Raw genomic sequence first — 24,923 nt, 5'->3', positions numbered from 1 at the left:
TTATTCAGAAGTTAAAACTTCATAGAGTAGAATATTCTTTCTTTTTCTTGTTCAGGAGGGAATAATGGGCAGAGACTGAACACTCGCATATGTAATATCCCTTTAAGATTCGCTTTACAACCATAATGTTTGAACAGAGACATACCACCATTAAGAAGTTGTAACTCCTGGAAAAAAAATCAAATACCATCAACACTTTCTTGTTCATACTAGGGAAAAATCTGCCCCCTTATTAACACGTTCTTGCTCATACTGGGAAAAGAACGCTTTCGCCCCTTAAGTTCTGCCAGTGGTTCAGTCATCTATAGTTTCCCTGTTAGCCAGAACTTTCAAGAACGCGAGGAACAGCAACACTAGTATCCCAAAGCCACGCCGTATACGAGTCATGGAGAAGCCACAGATCCTCGCGTATATAGAAAAGAGCGTTAATTACAGTGCCTTTGACGTGAAGTGGATTCCTTGCTCTGCCAAAGTGGTGGCCATCGGGAGTCACCCCCGAGGTACAGGAGCGTTGCAGGTAAGTCCTATGTACATTTTTGGTGACACTGGAGTATTAAGCCCTACCCATGGTGATTATATACTTCCCTGGCGCCAATTTGGTTGTCTTTTTTTTATTTAATTCACAGCGGTTCATATCAAAAGTATAATAATCCCATTTAAGTTTGTGGGCTACACTTGCCCTCATTAATTTACTTTACGGCTGCCACAGATATAATTTTGTAGATATGGAAGAACTACATATTAGTGGACATTATAGAAATGAGGTAGAATAGCGTTGAATAATTGGGAACATTATATAGCTTCTTTATAACAAATAAGATACTGGGGAGGGGTATGAAGATCAGGGAAAATTTGGGATTAATTGACACGTAAATAGAAGTACGTGGAAACCAATTTGTCATCTTTCCTTTTACTTTATTTGGTGATTGAAATAGTAAAGGCTTAGTAGATGCATGACAAAAGTAACACATATCCCAGTACAATGAAATCCACTGAATCCAAGAGTTTAAGTTGGTTAGATATGTAGATCGTACCACCAGTGGAAAGTGTGGCTTTGCATCACAAGGTTGGTGATTGTGATGTGAGATTATAAAAGTACAAACACAACAACAGCAAACAGCTGATTACGTAAATTTATTTAGTGGACTGGGTTGTCTACAGGTATATTTCACTAATTTTACAGCAGTCCTCCTGGATTTCACTTGATTTTGTTGTATGGGAGACGTATAACATAGATTTGGAAGAAATGTATTTCAATGAAGTTTTTGTTATTAGGGTAATTTACTATTTTAGATGTGCTGTGCTCTCAGCTTTGAATATTTTTTTGTTCTGAAATGTTAATGTTGTTTTTGAAGATTTGCTTTGGCAGAGGATGATTTGGAGCATTATATTTTGAATATGTGATAATGCTTATTCACTCGGGAAAACATGGGTTTGATAATTGTATAAGTCGATTATACAATTGTAGTAAAAATGATATAGAAATATATCAACATTAGATTCATTTTCTGCTGGTGATTCATAGCTACTCGTTGTGTCATGTTTGTCAACATCAGGCATCATTTTAATGCTCATTCATGAATATCACCCTTATGTTTTGAGTAGAATTGAAAATTATGCTACGTCTTAACTGCTGGAGGGTTACGTGAGGTTTTCATAGATTTGATTTATTTTTTCTATCGTATTACCTAATTGTAATCTATATCACATTTTCCCTGATGTACTACCATCAACATTGTGTCATTCAATGCACTCCAGCTGTTATTGTATATTTCTCCTGTGATGATTTTCTTTGTTACTGTGTCAAAAGGAGTGTAAGGAGGTAGAGAAGAGGGGGAAATACTCCTTAACATCTGGGTCATTTTTTCTTATCTTATTTAAGGCTTAGTCTCAATGAGGATTTTTTTCCATGCTTGTTCCCTCTGACTCAAAATGAAACGTGAATGTGATTTATTTTTTTTCAGCATGATTCTTAACTTTTTGCAGTGTTGAGAAAGTACTCTCTTGTGATGAATAATCTTTAATGCTAGACTTGACAGTTATAGTCATGCTCTTGAACAGATTTCAAGTCCCAGTGAGAAAGTTGGTGCTAGAAAGTTATAACTTCTCACTAGTAAGCAGAACAAATATAACATTTGCAATCTTATCCTTTCCACATATCTCTTTTCCCCATTAAGATGATGAGGAAGCCTCAGATCATTAGAAAAATGTAAATTTTTTGTGTGTTTGAACCTGTTTCTGTCAATACAAGGTGTCAAGAAGAGTAAGTGAGGAGAAAATGTAGTTGATAAGTATGGCAAGAATAGATATTTGATACTCTGTAAAGGGATTTAGGAATTCTGTTAGGTTTAGTTGTAAGAATTCTTGTGCTGCTAAAAGAGGCACCTTTGCACCTTCAAAGTGTTATCTGAAATTGACTTGTACATTAGGAAGTCATGTTCAGTATTTCTGTATTGAGTCTTTAAAACATGCATGCTTCATAAAGATTTTACAAAGTACCTCTAAGCATACATCTGCATCATAAAAGTCATTGTTTGCTGAGAATTCATATGTTAAAGAACTTTTAAAGGTAACTGAAACCTCTTTATCATTATTTCGTCAGTTTATATGTTATTGAGGAGAAGATTGCAGAGTATATAACATTTTGAATCAATTGGCTGCTCTGTATACTTGCATATAGTTGGAATTGATATCCTCATTATTCAAGTTTAAAACTTAAATTTCTCCTTCATTTTGGCAGGTGTATGAAATGAGTGAGGGAGATCTTAAGTTGCTACATGATGTGGAGCGGCCTAAGGCTCTAAAGTGCGGTATGATCTGTTGCTTGTGTCTAATCATGTTGATTAATTTTAAGCTAGATTTGTTCTTATTAACTGTTAATGTTTCAGATGTGTACAAAGTTTAGTTTTATGAACGATTTTTTTCTGTGAATTTTTGACACTTTTGGTACCGTTAACAACATAGTATTTGAATACCCTAAGACCTGGGATATTTGAATTATGGAATAGACCCCAGGTACTTTACCGTACAGATGTATAATGTACAGGAATTTTTTTTTTTATTTTATCCAAATTCTCCTAAAAGTAAATGGCTTTATATTTTAGCAACCAATACTCAAAAAGGTGCAGCAATACTGCCTGAGTGAGGGGGATTCTTTGTAGCATTGGCAGTAGCACACTGTGTTTAGGGAAGGAGGGAAGTGACAGTCTGGCATGGAATGATAGCATTGCACATAAGGCGTGGGGTACAGTGTGGTAGGGAACAATAGTGATATATGTTGGGAGGAGAGAGTAAAATGAGAGTGTGGCAGGGAATAATTAGGGTGGATGGGAGGTTTGAGGGAGGTGATAGTGTGGTGAACTGCAGCTATGTGTGAGTGTGTGTATAAGAAGTCAGGGAAGTGACACCATGGTGGGCAGTGTATTCTTGTGTGCATAGCAATTCAGAATGGAGCAAATAAAGGACTGTGTCATCACGTAGATGCCTTAGCAGTGCCAGGACTAAAGAATGACAAATCCACCAACTCAAGCACCATTTCTTTGATCACTAATATTCTCAAAAGTGCCAAAGTTAGTGAAATTTGGAACACCTTACTGGAGACATTAGAGAGCATTAAGAATTGGCATATTGATTATATGTATTTGAATTATTTTGGTTCATTAGCTCTCATTGGTTCATTAGCTTAATCCCTTATCCCTGGGGATAGGGGATTAAGAATACTTCCCACGTATTCCCTGTGTGTCGTAGAAGGCGACTAAAAGGGGAGGGAGCGGGGGGGCTGGAAATCCTCCCCTCTCGTTTTTTTTTAATTTTCCAAAAGAAGGAACAGAGGGAGCCAGGTGAGGATATTCCAAAAAAGGCCCAGTCCTCTGTTCTTAACGCTACCTCGCTAACGCGGGAAATGGCGAATAGTTTAAAAGAAAAGATTAGCTTTCAAATGACGGGGATCATCAGAGCTTAAAGGTTTTGTTTCCTAGATATTAATGTCGTAGCCATTAGGTTTAATCATTCATTCTTTTTTTTCCCCTTAAGAATTAAAGAGAAACTCAAAGACTTTACACTGTGCATGATAGGTAATTTATGAAGTATATCGTTGGAGTGATGAATGAGAGCATTGTGATTATGTCTAATAGACAAGCCATGAACTTGTATATCTTTAATGTGGTGTGCAGTATTTTTGAAAGTGTAAATCTTGACTTGATTTATTGCTGCAATAGATCATTATGAAGGTTCAGATTCATGCAAAGTAAAACTTCAACAAATACCATATTGTCTTCTCCATTTAATTGTTTAGAACAATAAATATAGTATACTCTTTGTAATGGAATGTATATGTTCCTGAAAAGTTGGCTTGTAAGCAAAGTTTGAGTTAGCAAAGAGCATTTTTCCATGAACTCCTGTCATGTAAGTGGAGATACATTCCATGAAAAGAAGAAAGAAAAGCCCTAAATGCCATAAAACAATGTGAATGTGGAGATCCTCTTTTAGATAGTTATGTGACATGATTTTAGTAATATCGTAATAAGGTATTAATAATGATACCAGATATAATGCACATAAATGATGGTAGTTTTTTATTATACTTTGTCGCTGTCTTCCGCGTTAGCGAGGTAGTACAAGGAAACAGACGAAAGAATGACCAAACCCACCCACATACACATGTATATATACACGTCCACACATGCACATATACATACCTATACATCTCAACGTATACATATATATACACACACAGACACGTACATATATACACATGTACATAATTCATACTGTCTGCCCTTATTCATTCCTGTCGCCACCCCGCCATGCATGAAGTGACATCCCTACCCCTGCAAGGTAGCGCTAGGGAAAGACAACTAAGGCCACATTCGTTCACACTCAGTCTCTAGCTGTCATGCATAATGCACCGAAACCACAGCTCCCTTTCCACATCCAGGCCCCACAGAACTTTCCATGGTTTACCCCAGACGTTTCACGTGCCCTGGTTCAATCCATTGACAGCACGTTGACCCCGGTAAAATCTTGGTTACATCCACACACATTTAGACACCCCAATCTGAGCCTTCGAGGAGGATGAGCACTCGACACCCCAATCTGAGCCTTCGAGGAGGATGAGCACTCCCTGCATGACTCCTCCTTCTGTTTCCCCTTTTAGAAAGTTAAAATAGAAGGAGGGGAGGGTTTCCATCCCCCCGCTTCCGTCCCTTGTAGTCGCCTTCTACAACACATGAGGAATGCGTGGGAAGTATTCTTTCTCCCCTATCCCCAGGGATAGACAAACTTGTACCTCTGTAATTTGAGCACTCACTTTTATTCCCTTTGCCTTTGTACAATGGCACTATGCAAGCATTCCGCCAATCCTCAGGGACCTCACCATGAGTCATACATGTGTTAAACAACCTTACCAACCAGTCAACAATACAGTCACCCCTTTTTTAATAAATTCCACTGCAATTCCACTGGTAGTCTTTTCTTTCATACTATTCGCCATTTCCCGCATTAGCAAGGTAGCGTTTAGAACAGAGGACTGGGCCTTTGAGGGAATATCCTCATCTGGCCCCCTTCTCTGTTCCTTCTTTGGAAAAAAAAAAAAAAACGAGGGGAGGATTTCCAGCCCCCCGCTCCCTTCCCTTTTAGTCACCTTCTACGACATGCAAGGAATACGTGGGAAGTATTCTTTCTCCCCTATCCCAGGGATAGTAGTTTCACTAATTATCGGAGGATGGCATATTTCTGCTTAAACCTTCAGTAAGGCAACAGGAGTTATATTCCCTTTGCACTAATGGCAAAAATTCAAAATAGATAAAAAGACTTTGATTTTTCATGTCTGACTAGAGTATAATGTTTGGTTTAAAACAATATACTGGTCAACTTATTTAGTCATTGTTTGCAAGTGCTGCACATTAATTTTTGCTACACTGCTGTCAGGTTTATGAGGTACTTCATGAGTATCATCAAGCATATCAAGTGAGTTGTGTGGTATTTTTGTGTGTTTGTCAGGAATAAAAGGGATCTCCTTCCTAAGAGATTCTCCTATAAAGCCTACTGCCTCAGAAGGGTTAAGGTTGAATTGAAGAGAGATATGATGAAGTTACTGGAAGGAGAGGGGCAGTAGGGACATATACTTTGCCCTCAGAATCATCATCATCTTTCATACACAATTTAGTTAGACCTTAAGTGGTTAAACGCTGGACAAGTGTTGATTATGTGTGTGAGTGATGTTCCGAGGCAGTATGTAGGTGATTGGCTCCACTAAATTATGGATGAATTACAGTACAGCAATAATGGCAGTGTTACATATAGGGCTAATGGTCTTGTTCATCAGTATTATTGTATTATTATTCTCCCATAGTAATGAATCAGTGTTTGAAGATTTTTATTCTTTAGTGTTCTTGAATTCATAAAGATTGATGCCATTGCCGTGAGTTTTAGCCTTTCATTAAATGAACTGATTCCCCAGTTTATAAATTTTCTTTAGTGAGATTTTGATGGATTTGCTGTTAAACATGGGGCAATAATAGTTCAGATATGTGACCTCCCCATGTGATCCAGATGGCTTGTAGTACACCAAATAAATACAGTATCTGACATTTATTCATGTTATTATCCTTGGGATAGGAGAGAAGGAATACCATCCACATGTCTCTTATGTGTCATAGAAGGCAACCAAGATGGGGAGGAGTGGGGAGGCAGAAAATTCCCCCAACAGATATTAACACTGAAAATAGGTGCAGAAGAAGGAGCAGTGTGGATTATTGTTTTTCTTGGTTCTTGATGCTACCTCACTAAGGTGGGAAAGGTGAACAAGTTTGTAAATGAACAATGATACCCTGTAAAAGTAAAAGTAGGCATTTGATGCAATGCATATTTGTTGATGTGTACTAATTTCAATGAAATTCTGTATTTTAGGGCAACAATAGAATTAACCAATGCATATCAGCAAAAATGATATGTCATTTGTACTATATCAAAGTTTACTTTAATATAACGCATAAATGGCGCACAAGCAGACAGGGGATTGAAGAAGAGGGGATTTGTCCGGTTAGTGTAGAGAAGAAATTGATACTCCATTGAATCTATGAAGAGCAATGGCTGACAGTTGCCCAGTTATCATTGTTATTTCAGAAGTATGCCATTGTTATTGTCATCTCTTATGCACTAACTGTAGCCAGAAGTAAAAAAAAGTGTGCTTTCAAAAGACAATATTCATGAACTTTTGCTTTCAAGTTTTCTTGCTGTGTCCAAAGGGACTTTAAAGTGAAATTGTGATTTCATGGCAGAAAAGAATGTTTGAATAGTTTTGTTTGAAAGCATACTTTGTTTACTTAGTGCACAATGTGGACCAAGGAAATAACTGTCATCAATAACTTCAAGAATTTTGGTAAATCTCAGCCACTTGTTAAGGGTTTCATAGTTTTTGTTCATTTTTGCTTATGTTTTTCTTTTTCTACATAATTTGAACACACCTTTTCTGTCATCTTCAAAGCCCTCCCCAGTTTGGTTAATTTTATATCAGATTGTTGAATTATTTAAGAGTTGGTTCCAATAATGTGTTACATCAATTTAAACAAATACTTTAGTGTTGGTTTTGTTGATATTTGTAAGTTACCACCCACCTTAATTGCATAAGCAACTTAAAAGTTTTTGTAATCGTTTTTCTTGGTGATTTCCATATTCTGCACATTTTCGTATTCTGCACACCAGTTTGATTGGGGTGCCATCCACAGGAACATTTGGAGCTTCTGCTCTGGAAGATCGCCACTTAGCAATAGGAGACTTTGAGGGAAAGTTGGAAATTATTGATCTGCAGTCACCAGAAGTCCCAATCTATTCAGTCAGAGCACACAGTGAGATCATCAATGCGATTGATGGAATAGCTGGTCTCAATATTGGCAAAGGTAAAGTTTAAGTGTACAAGTTTCTGTGCCCCTCTCTCTCTCTCACTTATAAAAGATTTTGAACCAACCAATCACCTGACCTCCTTTTATGTTGTTTAACAAAGCTGTCTGGTTGTCAGTGAGGTAAAGTTTGATAGATGATGCCACAGTCATGGTAATGCATACAGAAATGTAACTGTGATGTCTTGGAGAGCTGTGTGAAATGTTTTACTCTAAACCATTGCTATAACCATTCACAAAGCCATTATTTCCCATTATCCACAAACAGACCTACAGACCTTTCCATGGTTTCCCCCAGCCACTTCACACCCACACACATGCATTTCTTTCTCCATACTTGATTGCCGTTTCCTGCATTAGCGAGTTAGCACCAGGAACGGACTAAGAAAGGTTGCCCACATCCATTTTCTAGCTGTCATGTGTAATGCACTGAAACCACAGCTCCTTATCCACAATCGGGCCCCACAGACCTTTCTTTGGTTTACTCCAGATGCTTCACTTGCCCTGGTTCAGTCCAGTGACAGCATGCAACTCCAGTATACTACATCGTTCCAGATCTCTATATCCGATGCACACCTTTCACCCTTCTGCATGTTTAGGGCCCTGATCACTCAAAATCCCTTCCACTTCATCCTTCCATAACCAGTTTGGTTTCCTTGTTCCCTCCACTTTAGACACACATCTTTGTCAACCTTTTCTCACTCATTTTCTCTGTACAGCCAAACCATTTCAGCACATCCTCATTATGTTTTTCAGTCATACTTCTGCAGACAAACATCAACTTGGAACCCTCACTCTCCTGTCTTACACGTACACATGGCGTGCATCCTTGAAAAAACTTCTCTGCTTCTAGCAGCTTTTGTCCCACACCTTAAGGTTTGCATACGACCCATGGTCTGGTAAAATGACTGGGGAAAGTTTTAGGCTGTTCACAACACATGCTGCCAACTCTCCGCCTATACAATGTTTTTTCTTTAATGTCTGTTAAACAGACTAAGTATAATGCCTGTTGCCACATTTTTGATTGAATAATGTTTAATCCTACTGTACTTCAAGCATTGCATTTTATAGTTTGTGAAAATTACAGATTGTTTAGTAATGGAGTTACCCATGCATTCCCTACATATGTATTGTGTTGATTAGTAATATGTTACAGATGCAGGCTATTGTGAATGGGTTCTTTGGTGAAATGTGGGTTCATGTTTTCATATTCTCGAGTTCCTTCCATTAGTTTGTTTTCCTTATACAAGTAAAAAATGCTTCTTTTAGGAGACATTTTATGCAGTACAGTTCTGGTGTTATAGGAGCAATTGAAATATACATTTAGCGAAACAGCAAACTTTTTAGATTGATTGCTCGATGTTCAAAGACAGGAGTTTCTCTATTTACTCAGAGGACTGTTAAAATAGGCTAACTGTGGATTAGATGTAGGGCACTTGACTTGGGAAACTATCTCACAATTGAGGCTGTTCTTCAGATATGTCGTATAGGGTCATCTGAGGTCAGATGTTTTTGAAATCATTAAAACTTTTGCTAAGAGATTTTTGCTTAGAAACTTTTCTCATCAGAAAGATAGTCAGCCTGGAAAGACTGAGGTGCCTAGATCTTACTTTGAGATGCATTTTCAGGTCATCACCACCAGAAGACAGATGTCTTGTAACTGTCTTCACTTAGTGCTGATATTGTAAGGACTTTTTCATTTAAGTAAATCCTCCTCCTTCGTTCATTGTCTGTGGTAACTGCATGATTGGAGGGCAGGTGATGGGTTTTCTCAAAGATCTCAGCTTGTGAAAAACATGCTTTTGAACCAGAACCATCACCTGCCCTATGCTACAAAGCCCACCTTTCCCTTTATGTTTGGGTTTCATTACAGTGACCATTGAGATGCAAAACTGACCACAGCAGGCAGCATTGCTGTGCAGGTAAGGCCATTGTGATATCATTGGCAGGATGCTAGTTGAGATGGCTTAGTGAAAGGTTATAGTACTGTGTTTAAGTAGAATTTTTCATGCAGCTCTCCAAGCCATATAGTTGCCTTTTTGTGTGCATTTAATGGGACTGGTTCATATGCCTCGATGGCTTTGTTTGAGAACTATATTATAAGAGAGAATGTTGTGGGACTGGCTCAGAAACATGCTTTTCACAAGCTCAAAGATGACTTTTTGATTTTTAATCAGTTGTATATTGTACAGTACTTACAGTCATCCCACAAACATTTCATTCACCATAGCTTTTAAAGATTCCGACCTGATTATGATGGTAATGAAAAAGATTTTGGTTTTATTTTGTTGGGATTGGAGGAGGAAGGATGATGAATAGGTATGTTTCAGAAGAGGGCATTTCAGGGGAGGGATGAGAAGAGCAGTAGAGCACCAAAAACAGAAAAGCCAGGGATTTAGATGAAATTCGAATGTGACACTAATAAAGGACAGTTGAATGGCTATGTAAAGCTTATGTGGTAAAATGTAAAAGTGGTAATGGGCTTGGTGATTAGATCAAGGCGGTGTTTGAAAATGTGAGTAGTAAAAAGTATCGTAAGAATTTTAGAGGCATGAGTATTATTAGCATAGTATGATATATAGTAGGAATGGATTTGTGTTAGAAGAATGTTTGAACACCTGTTAAGTAAAGAATGACTTTGGGAAGAGAATGTGTTGACTTGCATTCTGCATTGAAGTAGGTAGTGGAGAAAGCTCATGAATAAAAAGAGAAAGTGTTTGCAGCATTTATGGACTTATGATTACACATGATAAAGCATAGTCTATAAAGCTTGGCTTTGGATAGTAGGGTTTGTTTTTGTGCATTATACATGTAAACAAGAGATTTAATGTGTGTAAATGATGCCATTGTTCTTTGTCCAAAAGTTACCTTGCTAAAGTGGGAAAGGCAATTAAATAAAGAATTATGAAGAACTTTTTAGAATGATTGAGGAAAATGTTCATTATAGTTTGCTTTGAAAAGTCTTAAATGCTGTAATAGGCTTTTCTAATGGAAGTAGGGCACATATAAGAGTAAGTTCTGCTGTGAATGAGGAGCTTCTAATAACTGTAAGTGTGTCAGACCTGTGTAATACTACCTTAGTTGTTAATGATTTTATGGATGGTGCACTAGTGAGGTAAAAGTTAGATGGATTATTTTGAGGTATGTATGATTCTGTCAGATCTGTGTACTATGAAGCATTCGGTATGAAAGTGGCAGGCCCACCATAAGCCTGAAAATCAGTTTTCTATGATATCAGAATCATTTGGCTACAGTCAATCAGGTGGCAATGCACTCTTATTGCTGGATGTTCATTTTCATGCTAGAATTTCAATCGTTTTTATTGTTGATGATCAAACGTGTGCTTAGGTTAGAAAATGTAGGCATTGAGAGTGTAACAACACCAAGCCCATCAATAGCCAGTAAGCCCTCTTGAGCCATAACCAGTAAGCCTTCCAAGCCAATTTTACACCCAGTGATTGTGCTAACTAGTGTGTTCTGTGCATTTGATCATTATTTTTGCAAATAATTGTGCTCTGATATTGTGCAAGAGCATCACCAATCAGTGTGGGTACAACTAGTATTAATTATTTAGAAATATTTACAATATTTCTTGTAATAATTTGGTGTTGACATGATAATAGATGTTCAGTTATTATTAATATATATACCTTTTGGAATACATTCTCCTTTCTCCTTTAATTTCTACATCAAAATCTTCCAATTTTTGTCAATTTTATGGCAGTTTCCAGTCTTAAAGTTTGACACTTGCAATTTTAAGATTTACTTGTTACTCTAGTTCTTAATGCCTCCTATTACTATGGTGTTTTATTGATTTTATGGATGGTGCTTTATGTGAGATGAATCATTTACAAACCCCTCATTCACAGTTATGTTGTAAGTGAATAGCTTGTAATGATGCAGAAGTGTTTCAGACATGTAAACACTGGTTGTTTTATAATTCTATACATCAGAATTCACATTAGGGTACAGATGAAGCATGGTGGGACAGAATGATTACATTTGTTGACTGTAGATTATACTTTCACTAATGGAGTAAGAGGAGTTGGTCTAATGGTAATTCACATCTGTGTGTAGGGTTAGGATGTTAAGAGGGGATGCAAGAAAGAGTAAAGTTGTTTTGAAAAGATTAGGTAATTACTGTGTCATATAAGGGTGAATGTAGAAGTTTTAGAATTCAGATATTATAGAGCGTTGATTTATAAGGATGGTAGTGGGAAAGCATAAATTAAGTTTGTTCAGTCAGAGGGAAAGAATTGGAGATACACTGATAGCATCAGTAAATATAATGAACTGTAAAATGTGGAGTTAGCTTGCAGAATTGAATGTTTCAGCTTTTTTATGTTATGCGAAAACTTAGTTTTCTTGGTTTCAGGTAAATTAAAGATAACTCATAAGTAATTGAAATTATGATATTTGGTGTATAGAAATTATTTGGGAGATATGTGGATGAAAGTCTTTTTGACCATGTAGATTTTATGGCAGACAATGGATTATTAAAGGTCATGGTACAGTGATTTAAGCTATAGAGAGGAGAGATAGATCACAGAAGAGGTGTATGGATACAATGTGTAAGTTTTTAAAAAATAGATGCATTTCAATTGAGGGAGCCAGGGGTATGATTAGCAACATGTATTTTTTGGCTTTTTCAGGTGCCCCAGAAATTGCCACAGGTAGCCGAGATGGGCTAGTAAAGGTTTGGGACCCTCGACAAAGAGACCGCCCAGTTATCACTGTTGAACCTCAGGAAGGTGAACAAAAGCGTGATTGTTGGAGTGTGGCTTTTGGAAACTCACATTCTACTGACGAAAGAATTCTTTGTGCTGGATTTGACAATGGAGATGTAAAGATGTTTGATCTGCGTTACATGGCTGTGAAGTGGGAAACAAGCTTGAAAAATGGTGTATGCTCACTTGAATTTGACCGCAAAGATATTTCGATGAATAAACTTTTAGCTACAACTTTAGAATCAAAGTTCTACATTTTTGATCTCCGAACGTTTCACGAAGATAAAGGTTTTGCTAGACTGATGGATAAAGGTCACAAGTCGACTGTTTGGTGTGGGAAGCACTTGCCTCAAAATCGTGAAATCTTCACCACAACTGGTGGTAATGGTTCAATTATGCTATGGAAATATTCATATCCTGCAGCGAGATCAAAGAAACTGGATGATGGATCTGAGATTGGTATTGTAGGGGAAGTAAAACCACTACAAAATGCGACCATCACAAGTCAACCAATTACGAGCTTTGACTGGAGTCCAGATAAAATGGGATTAAGTGTATGTTCAGGTCTTGATCAAACAATTAGAGTTGTTATTGTTACAAAGCTAAACAGAGTATGAAAAATCATGAGTTTATGATTGATAAATAATAAAACTGTATAATGATGAAAGAATGGAAATACATAATAGTATTATAAAGAATGCCTTCTGATTATCTGGTAGACTCTTCTGACTGAGAGTAAATTTATACTGTGATTAGTATTCATGTCCAACCAATCTTCATATTTTTCATTCTAATTTATTACCAAGGTAATAAATTAGATGTGAAATGATATATCTTTCTTTCAAGATTTTACTCTTTTCACAATGATTACAGCATCTGGAGAAAGGTTATCTTAATTTACCTTTTGCCCTTGCATAAGATAAATCAGTTGGTTAAAAGTTATCTTAATTTGCATTTAACCTTCTCATACAAAATGCTTCCATGTACCATCTCTCATGAAATACTCCAAGGACCCAGTAGCTTATTCACTCTATCTGTATTTTTTTATCTCCTCTCACTTTCAGCCATACTTTTAATTGATTTTTGCCATTGTATCATCTGTTTGTTATGGCTATACTATCTTGGTAGGCTTTGATCCATGGCTTTACACTTTTGCAATCCTGGGGCTTTGTTTACCTTCTTACCTGTAGGAGAACCAGGCAGAAACAGGCTGGAGAAGTTTGGTATGTGTAATTTTTTTTTCTTTCCATTGATGCCTGTTTGCTATCTTCCATCCTCATCAAGGTAGCATCAGGAATTGAATGACTGAGATTTTCAGGGAGAAAACCTTGCAAGTGCTGAGGGGGGCACCTGGAGGGATATCTAATCACTTCTTGATGGAGATGAAGGTGAAAGTTTGTACTGAAAAGGCTAAATTTAGGGAAAGAGGGAATGGCATGGGTGAAAGTGAGTGAGCTTGGAATAGAGGCTTGTGTGAGGAGATGCCAAGAGAGACTGGGTGAAGAAGAATGGCTAAAGATGAGAGTTCACACATTTAGGGGTCTTGAGGAATTGAAGGTATTTAGGGAAGAAGTTTGTGATATGAGGATGGTGGGATATAGACATGTGATGAAGGGTAAAGATTGAGGGATGGGGAAGTTAAGCTCTTAGCAAAAGAGAAAAGAGAGGTGTATATGTGTTACCTTCAAGGAAGGAGTGTGAGTGATTGGGAGACATACAAGAGGAAGCAGCAGGAGGTCAAGAGAAATATAAAGGTGTTGCAAATAAGAGATAGTGTTAGAGAGTATTGGAAAACTAAAGGGTAAATTGTCATAATACTACTACAATATGGTATTGTTATTTTACTGTTTTAATTCTGTTGATGAAAACAAGAGAACTAATGGGAAATTCAATAAGGGGAGCAGATGGGGAAGTATATCACATGGTTTAGTAGCCTTTCAAAAGGCGAAATGTGGCTGTAGTGGTTAGGAATACATTTGAATGTCTATGAAAGGGGATGACTGTGGTACCAGTTGACTGGTTAGTTAGGTTTTCATAGTAAATATTCCTGTAGGTGAGGTGCCTTAGGACTGGTGGAGTACCTGTTTGTGCCAGTGTACAAAGGCAAGAGAACAAAAGTGAATACATGAATTATAGTTATACTTTTGCTGAGTATACAAAGTTTTATGGGAGAGTGGTGGCATGCACATAGCACCAGACTGGGGAGGAACAGTGTAGATTCACGAAAGGTGTATGTGGCTTTTATGGATCTGGAGTTAACATATGATAGGTTGATATAAGTGCTTTAAGGGAGCTGTTTCAATTATATGGTGCTGGTTGAAAACTGCAAGCAATGTGGTGTTATCAAGAGATAAGGAAGAGAGGAGGGGGAATCACTCCAGGTGAGGGTGGCTCTGTTTCATGAATGAGTGATGTTACCATAGCTGTTTAACCTGTTTATGGATGGGATGGTAAGGGTGAATGCATGGATTTTGAGGAGAGGGGCAGATCTGCAGTGATTTGGATTGGTGATGACCTGGAAGGTAAGTCGGATGCTGTTTTCTGATAACACAGCTCTGATGGCAGACTTGAGTGAAAAACTGCAAAGGCTGTCAGCTGTCATCTTTGGTGCAGTAACGTATGGTTTGTAAATGCAAATGAAGCAGTTTTGTTTCCCTTTATTCGAGGTCCTATTACAGATGGAACACGAGCTGATTGTGCTGTTTGCTGAATGTAGTGTTTTCTTGTGACATAAAAAAATCACACTTTATGTGGGATTTTGCTAGTCTCTGAATATTAATTAAAGAATGGAGTTTATATTTGTATAAACTAGTCCAGACCTAAGAGATTTTGAATATAAACCTTTTATATGGTTAAGGCTGAGACTTGAATCATTTGACAACATCACTCATGTTTGATTATTTTCATGGCATATTCCAGGAATTACGTTTATTCATGACCACCTGCCAAACATTTTCTTGGTGATTTTAGTTCCCAGATTAAACTAATGTACTATTTCCATGTTTACACTTGGAATAGGTGCTTAGAATGCACACTGTCTCCTGCATTCTTTGTTATAACTTTTAGTATAAAAGTTCATCAAAGAGAATATGTTTCTAGGTGCTTTTCATTTTTAGGATGACATTAAACATGTCACATATTTCATCTAGAATTTTATTGATGGCATGCAGCCTTACAAATACAGAAATATGGATTGTACATTGAAAATTTACATGATCAATATACTTTTTACTATGAAAAAGCAGTGGCCATAAAGTTTTCACTATTGTAATAATGATTTAATGTTATACGTGGTTGCCTTGACAGCATTGTGATAGCTGTAAAATGATACCATCAAAAATGAATCACTAATAAACAGCACAGTTTCATGTTACTATTTAAGCATGCAGTATATAGTTACATAAAGATAGTTTAAAATATGAACTATATAGTTCTGATATCTCTATTAATAAAGGCAGTCAGTGAAAAACAGGCATTTAGTGTTGACAATAAAGGAAGTAACTGAAAAGGTGAAATTCATTATTGTTACACCTGGAAAGGATAAATGATGAAACTGAAGCAAAGGAAGAAAGGTATAAAACAGCAAAGATGAAATGTTGCATTGAATAGTAAAAAGTTGGATGAAGATATGGGAAGAAATTTCAGTGATTATTTTTAGTGGAAAAAAAACTTAGAAGTATTAGAACACACTACAAGAAGATGACATATTTGTATCAAAACTAGAGCATATGTGACAGATGGAAGAAATACTATGGAGTTACAAAAAGTTAAAGAGGCATGCAAAGCTGTGTTATTTACAGAATGGGAAAGACAGTACAAAGGAAGAATGTAAAGGCAGACCTAATAAGAAGAGATCTAATTTGGAAAAAGAAAGGTGAAATACAGTTAGGTACCATGGGCGGACTTAGTATCCAGAGAAGAGCAATGCAAGATGCTGCAATAGTACTCGTCTTTAAGTGTAATATACATGAAGGCCAAAAACAGGTTAAGGTGCTAAGCAACTGAACTGTATTGATGCAATTATTGACCTTTGTAAGACTGTAAAGTTCTTAATTTGTGTAAGAGTGGTCGCACCTATAATGGAATGGAGATGGGATATACTGCATGATCAAGAAGAAAGCTGAACTCAAACTTATTAGTGGGTAAGAGGGTGATGACCACCGAGAGAGAAACTTGAAGATGCCGAGGTTGAACTGGACAATGTGCACCAAAAGGATAAGAAAAAATATCTTAAAATGTCGCATTTTTGGATCCAGATCAAGCATAGGATAAGATATGACAGAAATGAGCTATAGAAAGTGCTAAAAATTTACAAAGTTGAAGATGAATGTTATGTCAGAAACAGGAATAAGAGTGGTGTGTGAATGAGGTTGGAGTGTTATATCCCTTAATGTGTTTACTGTCTTTATGGATGAGTTGTGAGGGTTTTAACAAAAAGTAGATGGAAAAACAGGTAAAGGAAGGATGGGATATTGCAACTTCTGATGAAGGAAATTAACAGATGATGACTGGATTGGATATAAACACCCTTCATCTGCCACTCTGTCATCAAACACATTCAACAGCCCTTTTTGTTCTCTTTGCTCATATTTTACATACCTCCAAAACATCATCTTATTTTCCATAAAGTTTACTGATACTCACTCAACTCATCTCTCATTTGCTCTTTTTCAACCCCTGCACCTTCCTACTGACCTGTCATTTTCTCTTATACATCCCCAATAATTTGCATTCCTTCCATGTAAGTACCACCCAAACACCTCTCTTCTCTTTCACTAGTAGCTTTACTTCTTCATCCCACCATTCACTACCTTTTACCCTTGAAATCTGCTTCACCACGGCTAGAACATCCAGGTTTCTTTCCTCAATCATACCTCCTATTTCTCCTCTCTTATCATGGTCACATCCATACATTTAGATGACCCTGCCTGATCCTTTGAGGATCAGGGAATACAGAGGTAGAATGCTTTCTCCCCTACCACAAGGTTATAGTGAATAAGTTAATGGTAGTTTATGGAAGATTAAGATAGGAAAGACAAGAGCGAGAAAGTATACAGGAACTTGTATCAATATCAAGCTTTAAATCTTGGTTTCACAAAACAAAATGATGGTGTAAGCTGTGGACAGTGAAAAATAACATCAAAATGAGGTATGAAACACTGAAAGTAACTGTTTGTGTGAAATATGGATCATATGAAAATAATGGATGTATGAATAGCAAGGTAAGAGGGGAAAGGAGAGGTAAAGACTGAGGCGGAAGAACAAAATGAGGATGCATGTGATAGAGGGGTTTGTAAATATGAGGGAATTTTAATTTTTACAAGGACTGGGATGTGTGAAGTTACAAATTATGCCTTGCTGGATAGTGGAAAATGGTTCACTTTATATATAATGCAACAGTAAACCTAGCATACAACTTTTTGGTATCTTGTAGGCAACGATTTGATATACATAAGGTACCATTCAAGTAATGGCAACCTAACAAAAAGTATAAAGATGTTTTCTGAAGAATCTATGACAGTCAGGCAATTGGCAAACATGAATAAGGAGAAAAAGTCACACACCGAAAAAAAATGGTCATGGTTGTCAAAAAGACAAAATTGTAGGAATACACAGACAAGATAGGGCAATCCTTGTAGGATAGTCTGGAAGTTAAGAAAGTACTGCAGACCACAATGAAGTGCAACATATGATGTCAAGAGGGAAAGCAATTATAGAAAAAAGAATAATCCTTTTCAGGAAACTACATCCTTTTGATAGTGAAAAGCTGTATTAGTGAACATTATGTTTCCTTTCTCATTAAGAGGAGTGTGTGTGAGCAGGGAGCATTTTCTGACACCTGGCTGTTAAAACAGGATTAACTTGTACTAACACCTCTTGCTTGATCATGGTTGGTCACAGTCATGATGTCATGGACAAATTTATTATATCTTCACAACCAATTGTTTTCACAAAAAAGAGAAGTCTAAGGGCTGCATTGCTTTAAAGTAAATAATGATTGGTGTTCAGTCCTTCAATGTTGATAAAAAAAAAATGTTCCAGTATAAATATTGGTTAGTAAAATTAAAGTGAAGGAGCTTTGTAATCCTGACCACAAGATGAGCTTCAGGTAGGAACAGACCCACTAGAGCTTGTTAAGGTACACTATAAGTCTCTTGCTGTATATAATTAAATATAAATATTTCTGAAATAAAAGAAACTCAAGAATAATAAAGAGGCTTTGACATGAATAGTTACTATCTACAAATATAGATTATTTTCTAGATTTTGCTTGTCGCAGAGAAGTGCCCTTTCCCTGAAAACATTCAAATTCTTCTTGATCTTCAATTTTATTTTCAGTTTCACTTACTTTAGGGACTTTCCTCCAAAATTTGATGAAACCCACTTCGTAATCATAATCTGGAATTCCTCTTTGCCGTAGAACCCTCTTCATTACTTCTTCCTGAGACAACTCTAAATTCTTCTTTTTGCCATCTAGTCTGTTTCCTGAGCCCTGGAAGGAGTAAAATCCTACAGGCTCAGGCATCATTTCCTCTTTATCATCTTCAGTTATGGATGCCTCACTGTCCATTCTCTCTGGTTCTTGATATCCCACTGGTGGGGCAAATTCCACATTCATGTCGCACTCAATGATGCTAACGGCATTTCCAGGCTTTACTTCTAAAACTCTCAATTCATATATTCTGTCGTTATAGTTGAGAGCAATAACATCATCCACAGTCAAGCAAGCAAAATTACGCAGGGCATTTTCCAAGACTGCCTTTGGGTTTGTGATGTCTAAAAATTCTACACTCTGAGGTTCAAACTTGGAGAAGGTGGCAACAGGTAAAGACTGAGATTTGATGTGTACAAGATCACCTTCATCTAGCAGGAGGTTCCTCATCATCTGTACAAGGAAATTTTTTTTATTACTCATAGATCATATTAATCTTCCTACATTAGCTTTGTCATGCAGGTACAGAAAGTATAGTTTTAATTTACCTATTATCATTACTCCACTCATTTAATGAAATGGATGAAGCACACTTTATACAGCAAGTTCATGTCAATTGAAATCATCCCACCCTTTCTACATTTGCATTATATTAAAAACTGCTGCACTGTATTAGTAAGTCAACAGAGGAATCTCAATAATTTTGTTACTGTTGTATGATGGACATAATATATTTTTCATTGTTATTTGTGATTGTCTCCTTTTGTTATATGAATAAGCTATTCCAGAGTTAACTGATAACACTTGTAATCTAATTTACAAGGAGGAAAAATAACAAATATACATGTTTATATATATATTTAGTATAATGCAATTTTCATTTTTAGAAGCTTCATTGTGCAATATGTAAAACAAGCATAACTTAATAACTTTAATAACTTTATGTGTGGCGAGGTGGCGATGGGAATGAATAAAGGCAGACAGTGTGAATTGTGTGCATGGGTATTTATGTATGCGTCTGTGTGTGTATATATATGTGTACATTGAGATGTATAGGTATGTATATTTGCGTGTGTGGACGTGTGTGTATATACATGTGTATGGGGGTGGGTTGGGCCATTTCTTTCGTCTGTTTCCTTGCGCTACCTCACAAACGTGGGAGACAGCGACAAAGCAAAATAAAAATAATAAAAGGCATATTTCAAGTAATAGTAATAATAATAATAATAATAATAATAATAATAATACCTTGGTAACGTTATGAATAAAATAAGTTACAGGATTTCAAGAGAACCTTTTAATTTGCAATGTAGTAATTGATTCATATTTGTACAGTAAACGATTTCTTTGTTGTCATGGAATTACTTACCCAATAGGGAATATAAACTTTTCCCTCATCTGCCACAAACTCCAAGACACCACAATGGGTGTGTCTGTTTGCACGCTGGTTTGTCAGTTTAAATAACATTGGGTAGACAATATTGAGTCGTGTCAGAACGTCTAGGGCTGAAGGTGGCATTATGACTGAAAATAAATATACATGAGATGACAATTGTGTATGTAAAGGTACCAAAGGTGCACTTAGATGAAATACTCAGGGAACTTTAACAAAAAATGAGTCAACAGATTTATGACTGCTGTAATATTATTTTCATAATATTAATTACACTTATGAAACAAGGGAACTCCTTTTGACGGCTTGACTATTCACAGAAGCATTTCTTGAAGTGAATATTTTTAACAATGAGGTTAATCATCTCATGCTTACCAAAAACTAGAATCGCTGATAAGAAAAAACATTAAATCTTGCACATGCTGTTACTTTGCCAAAGGGGAAAATGGCTATTTAAAGTCAGTGAAAAGAAAGGTGAAAATAACATATTGTATGCATGGATTCAGCAGCCATAATACTATCATTATTAGGCTGCCAGTATGATATATAGTTCAAAGCAAATGTTTAGGTAAAGCAAAAGGGCAACTGTAACCATTTGTCAGATTCAGATAAGTACAACAGTGCCTTGATGCACTTCGAACTTACTTTTGCCACCGTTCTCAACAGCTTGCTTATCTCCTGGAAACATGGATACAGAATAGCATCGGTAATGGGTATTGAATGGCTGGGGCTGCAGTGGCTCTCCAAACATACTGAAGCTGAACTGTATTAAAGAAAGAATTAAAACACAATTAAACCATTCTCATCAAGGAGGCTGCCATTACATTTAAAAAGGGAGACTTTATGAGTGACATTCTTAAAACAATCAATAATGATTTAAAAGTGAAAAGAATTTAGCATCTCACAAAAGGACTATATAATTTTACCATCAATACAACATGAACAATGATATTATTGGTGAACCATGACAATTTAAAGATTTGACTTGCATGTCTTACAAAGAGGGCAGTCCAGGAGGCAATAAGATAACTGGTAAGGGTTATGGGAGGATTGGCACATTATTTCGTCTGGTATATATGAGACATTGTGTTCCTCTAGAAATACTGATGTCAGAGCTACAGTGGACCCTTCAGCAATCTTGGAAAACAATGTACTTCACAAAGAAAACAGAGAACATTTTTATACTTGTTGGCTAACTAGATATCAGCTTAATTTCTGATAACTCAAATGACAACCTGCACTTTATGATTCATTTCATGCTTTATTTAAATATGAATTAAAGTCATTGTTGTTCCAGGGTGACTGAGCCGCTGGTATTCAGTGTTTTGGGGTGGAATTTGTATCTTGGGCATGAGGAATCTTATGACATTAAATTCGTTTGTAATGTTGGAGAGATTGGTGGTGTCCTATGCACTGAACAGAAAGTGACGCATTGTGTAGAAAGTGCTGTTTCAGATGAGTATATGTCTGGCAGAGTTTATGACTGTATTTGGAAAATGGTTGGTTTGTACTTGTTGAGTCATTAGTGTGAATATGTTTTGTCAGTTGGGAGATTAGTGAGGGTAGGGTGTCTGTAAGTTGAGGTTGTTCAAATGCGAGGTAATAACGAGCTTATAATTTTACATGAGAGATGAAGGATAAAGTAGCTTGGGTGTAAGAAGGTAAGGCTATAGCATGGAGTTAGGTGCCAAGCATGTTGCGGTGGGATTGTATTGGCAGTATTTCTGCTTTGTTAAGATAACATATAGCTGTTGTTGCTATGTGAACAATGATTGTTCTCAGTGCTCTGTGGTTTGTAGTTTTGTTATGAATGCTTTTGAAAGGGTGGATGATTGGGTGAGTGAGGCACAGTTTAGGATGGAGTGGATGGATTGTTTGTAGAAGACACTAAGGGATTCTTCTTGCCTGAAACTTGTGCTGGTGAGTATGGTATTATGATGTAAAAGAATATCTTACATCATGCATCATATTATGAAGTGTGGAAATGTGCTGTCATTATGTTAACAATCGCTTGCATGAATGCACAAAGTTATCTTACATCCTAGAAACAGCATAAAAACATCTTTCCTTTCAAAAATACTGTATCATGCTGATCTCTTTGACATGAGACTTATTTATGACTGACCATTTTGGCGTTGTCTTGTTTTTGTGATGGATACTGACAATCTTGAGTTTCTTCTTATTATTGATTTAAATCCTCCTTGTGTTCCAATGAGTTTAACTAATGTACCCTTCCTTTCCTTATCTTGCTTTTCTTGTTTGGTTAGACTTGTTTGTTGGTTTCTCTATAAATCTAAGTCAGGGGAAAAATAATTATGTCATATCTTAAGAAGATAATCAATTCAGCAAACAATGTTTAAGTATACCAACTTCTATAAGCTATATGCCACTAAAAAGTTGGGCACAACTTTAAACTTTTTTAAAGAAATGCTTGTTAGTATACATCTCTATAATAACTTATCCAATAACAAAAAATATCATTACTAGATCCAAAATTGAAGATGAGCAAAAATGCATGCTTAAATAACATAGAAAATCAAAATATGTGAATAATCAAGAGATCCTATGAAACCTTTGCCTAACTCTCTAGGAACAAATTTTAGTACATTCATATCTGTTCACTGCTTCCCGAGGCAATGCACTACCATTTTGTATTTAATATCAGTAAAGTATGCTCCAAATCATGCTCTGCACCAGTCATCATAATCTTTAAACAGTTTAATCACTTAATATCCAATAATAATACTGTAGCAATGTGGAGTTAAAGTGGACTTTTACCAAATATTTTACCTGGCATAAAGAAATCAGGTTGCGAGGGGAAGTTAAATTCACCATATTTACAGCAGAATAATTAATGCTCCAAATAACATGGTCATTCTTGATTTATTCTTACCACACGACAAACCCCTAGCAAAACAAAATCATTCATATTCCGAAGCTATTTCTTTGGTTTACCTATAATGGAACTTTACCAGTTTGTTTACCGGCAAAATATAAAACATTTTAAAAATTAATTATGATGGAAGAAGCCACCTTCTCCACATCGACAGCCACATGAAATACGTGTGTACTATAACTGATTTTACACATCGCTAAGATGGCTACATACTGTCCAGGCTGTCTGTTCATGACTTGCAAATTAACACCCATCTCTGGATTATGGAGAGATAGCCCTGCATTAGGGTCATAACTCAGCATCTGGAGGTTAGGTAAGCCTGATTAGCTTGACTTTCAACCCAAAACTTTCCCTGCACATCAAATTCCTCACGTTTTTCTTCCACTTCATTTGAGGGTTTACCGATTTACCCCATAGATGTTACTTCTGAGATTCCCAAGTTGGTCATACAGTCAGAAAAAAAAAAAAAAAAAAAAATATATATATATATATATATATATATAGTATTTTTTCAGACATAAGAGCAAGTGACTCCAATAAACTCTCTTATGCTAATCTTAAGATAGAGGGGCAGGGAAAGTCCTTTTCAACTTTTAAAATTAAGTGGCAGTCTTTGTGTTTGCTCTTCAAAGCGTCTTCATAGATAACAATTATTTCACCAATATGTTCAAGATTCGCAAGAACCAGTTCAGTTAAAGACCTTTACATGAAATAACGGTAAATGACGAAATTTGTAGACCTATGTGGTCTATGATACATTCCTGGTTTAAAGGCTAGGGGAATTAGAGACCATATTTCCAAGTAACGATCGACTTCCAATACATATCCCTTTGCCGTCTGCCTCATCACAATGCGGAGGAGTTAATTCAGGTACTCTTAATTCACCATTTTGACCGAGAAATCTTCCCAACTCACTCTTGTACTGGCCGAGCATGAGCTGCAATAATACACTGCTGCTCTGAGCGCGTTCAAGTAGCCACTAAATTCTAATTCAGATTTTTATTTCATACTGTTGATATCACTTTGTAAGTTAATTCAAGTACGAAAATAATAGATATCTTTCTTTCTACATTTAATCATTGTTGACATCTAAAGCTGTATATTTTTCTGATGATTTTATGAAGGGAAACCATGAACGTAGGCTCGGGTTCTGAATTTAGATTACTAAGCGAAACTTTCCTCTGTGGCCATAACCAACAATGTAATGGAAACATTTTTTTATTTAATATGCTCCAGGGTCAGAGCAGAGCACAGAGTATTACTTCATTGCCGCAAAGACACGCTTAACACAAGAACAATAAATTGGGACTCAGTTGACAAGCCAATATTGACTTTCGGGTAATCGTAAATATCAAGGATCCCAAGTTCGTTGCACTATAGTCGACATATATGGAAGCCCTCCGTACCGATTTTTCAGGACCTTATACAAACTATTTTGATAAAACTTATCTCTCCGTCGAAGGTTACAAAGAACTGCCATATATGTATAACTAGTTATATAACTCATTTGAATTTAGCATTGCTATAACAGAATTGCGTCATTTGAAAACGATGTAGCTTTACGTCGAAGTCATAT

At 36.5% G+C, this 24,923-nt stretch overlaps 2 protein-coding genes across 2 annotated transcripts; one reads left to right on the top strand and one right to left on the bottom strand.

Annotated features, from left to right (window-relative positions):
• Nucleotides 1-269: 269 nt before the first annotated feature.
• On the top strand, nucleotides 270-15,767 carry Wdr92 (WD repeat domain 92). Its single transcript, XM_071692307.1, has 4 exons — nucleotides 270-517; nucleotides 2,741-2,810; nucleotides 7,728-7,898; nucleotides 12,551-15,767. The coding sequence occupies exons 1-4, from the start codon at nucleotides 386-388 to the stop codon at nucleotides 13,240-13,242; spliced, it is 1,065 nt and encodes a 354-aa protein (XP_071548408.1). The 5' UTR covers nucleotides 270-385; the 3' UTR covers nucleotides 13,243-15,767.
• On the bottom strand, nucleotides 15,763-24,356 carry Ufd1 (ubiquitin fusion-degradation 1-like). Its single transcript, XM_071692309.1, has 5 exons — nucleotides 24,263-24,356; nucleotides 22,577-22,744; nucleotides 21,097-21,214; nucleotides 20,428-20,582; nucleotides 15,763-19,511 (listed from the first exon to the last, which is right to left on the bottom strand). The coding sequence occupies exons 2-5, from the start codon at nucleotides 22,577-22,579 to the stop codon at nucleotides 18,879-18,881; spliced, it is 909 nt and encodes a 302-aa protein (XP_071548410.1). The 5' UTR covers nucleotides 22,580-22,744; nucleotides 24,263-24,356; the 3' UTR covers nucleotides 15,763-18,878.
• Between the last annotated feature and the right edge of the window lie 567 nt (nucleotides 24,357-24,923).

Source organism: Panulirus ornatus, chromosome 52 (assembly GCF_036320965.1).
Source record: "Panulirus ornatus isolate Po-2019 chromosome 52, ASM3632096v1, whole genome shotgun sequence".
In the NCBI taxonomy this organism is placed as follows: domain Eukaryota; kingdom Metazoa; phylum Arthropoda; class Malacostraca; order Decapoda; family Palinuridae; genus Panulirus; species Panulirus ornatus.
The sequence above is the reverse complement of the archived record's forward strand: the minus strand, read 5'-3'. Positions and strand labels throughout refer to the sequence as shown.

Coding starts and splice junctions, on each gene's coding strand:
- Wdr92 (XM_071692307.1), top strand. CDS start 386: ATGGAGAAGCCACAGATCCTCGCGTATATAGAAAAGAGCGTTAATTAC. Junction 2,811..7,727: donor GCCTAAGGCTCTAAAGTGCG/GTATGATCTGTT, acceptor TGCCATCCACAG/GAACATTTGGAGCTTCTGCT. Junction 7,899..12,550: donor TGGTCTCAATATTGGCAAAG/GTAAAGTTTAAG, acceptor TGGCTTTTTCAG/GTGCCCCAGAAATTGCCACA.
- Ufd1 (XM_071692309.1), bottom strand. Junction 20,583..21,096: donor TGTTGAGAACGGTGGCAAAA/GTAAGTTCGAAG, acceptor ATTTATTTTCAG/TCATAATGCCACCTTCAGCC. Junction 19,512..20,427: donor AAGTTTATATTCCCTATTGG/GTAAGTAATTCC, acceptor TTCCTTGTACAG/ATGATGAGGAACCTCCTGCT.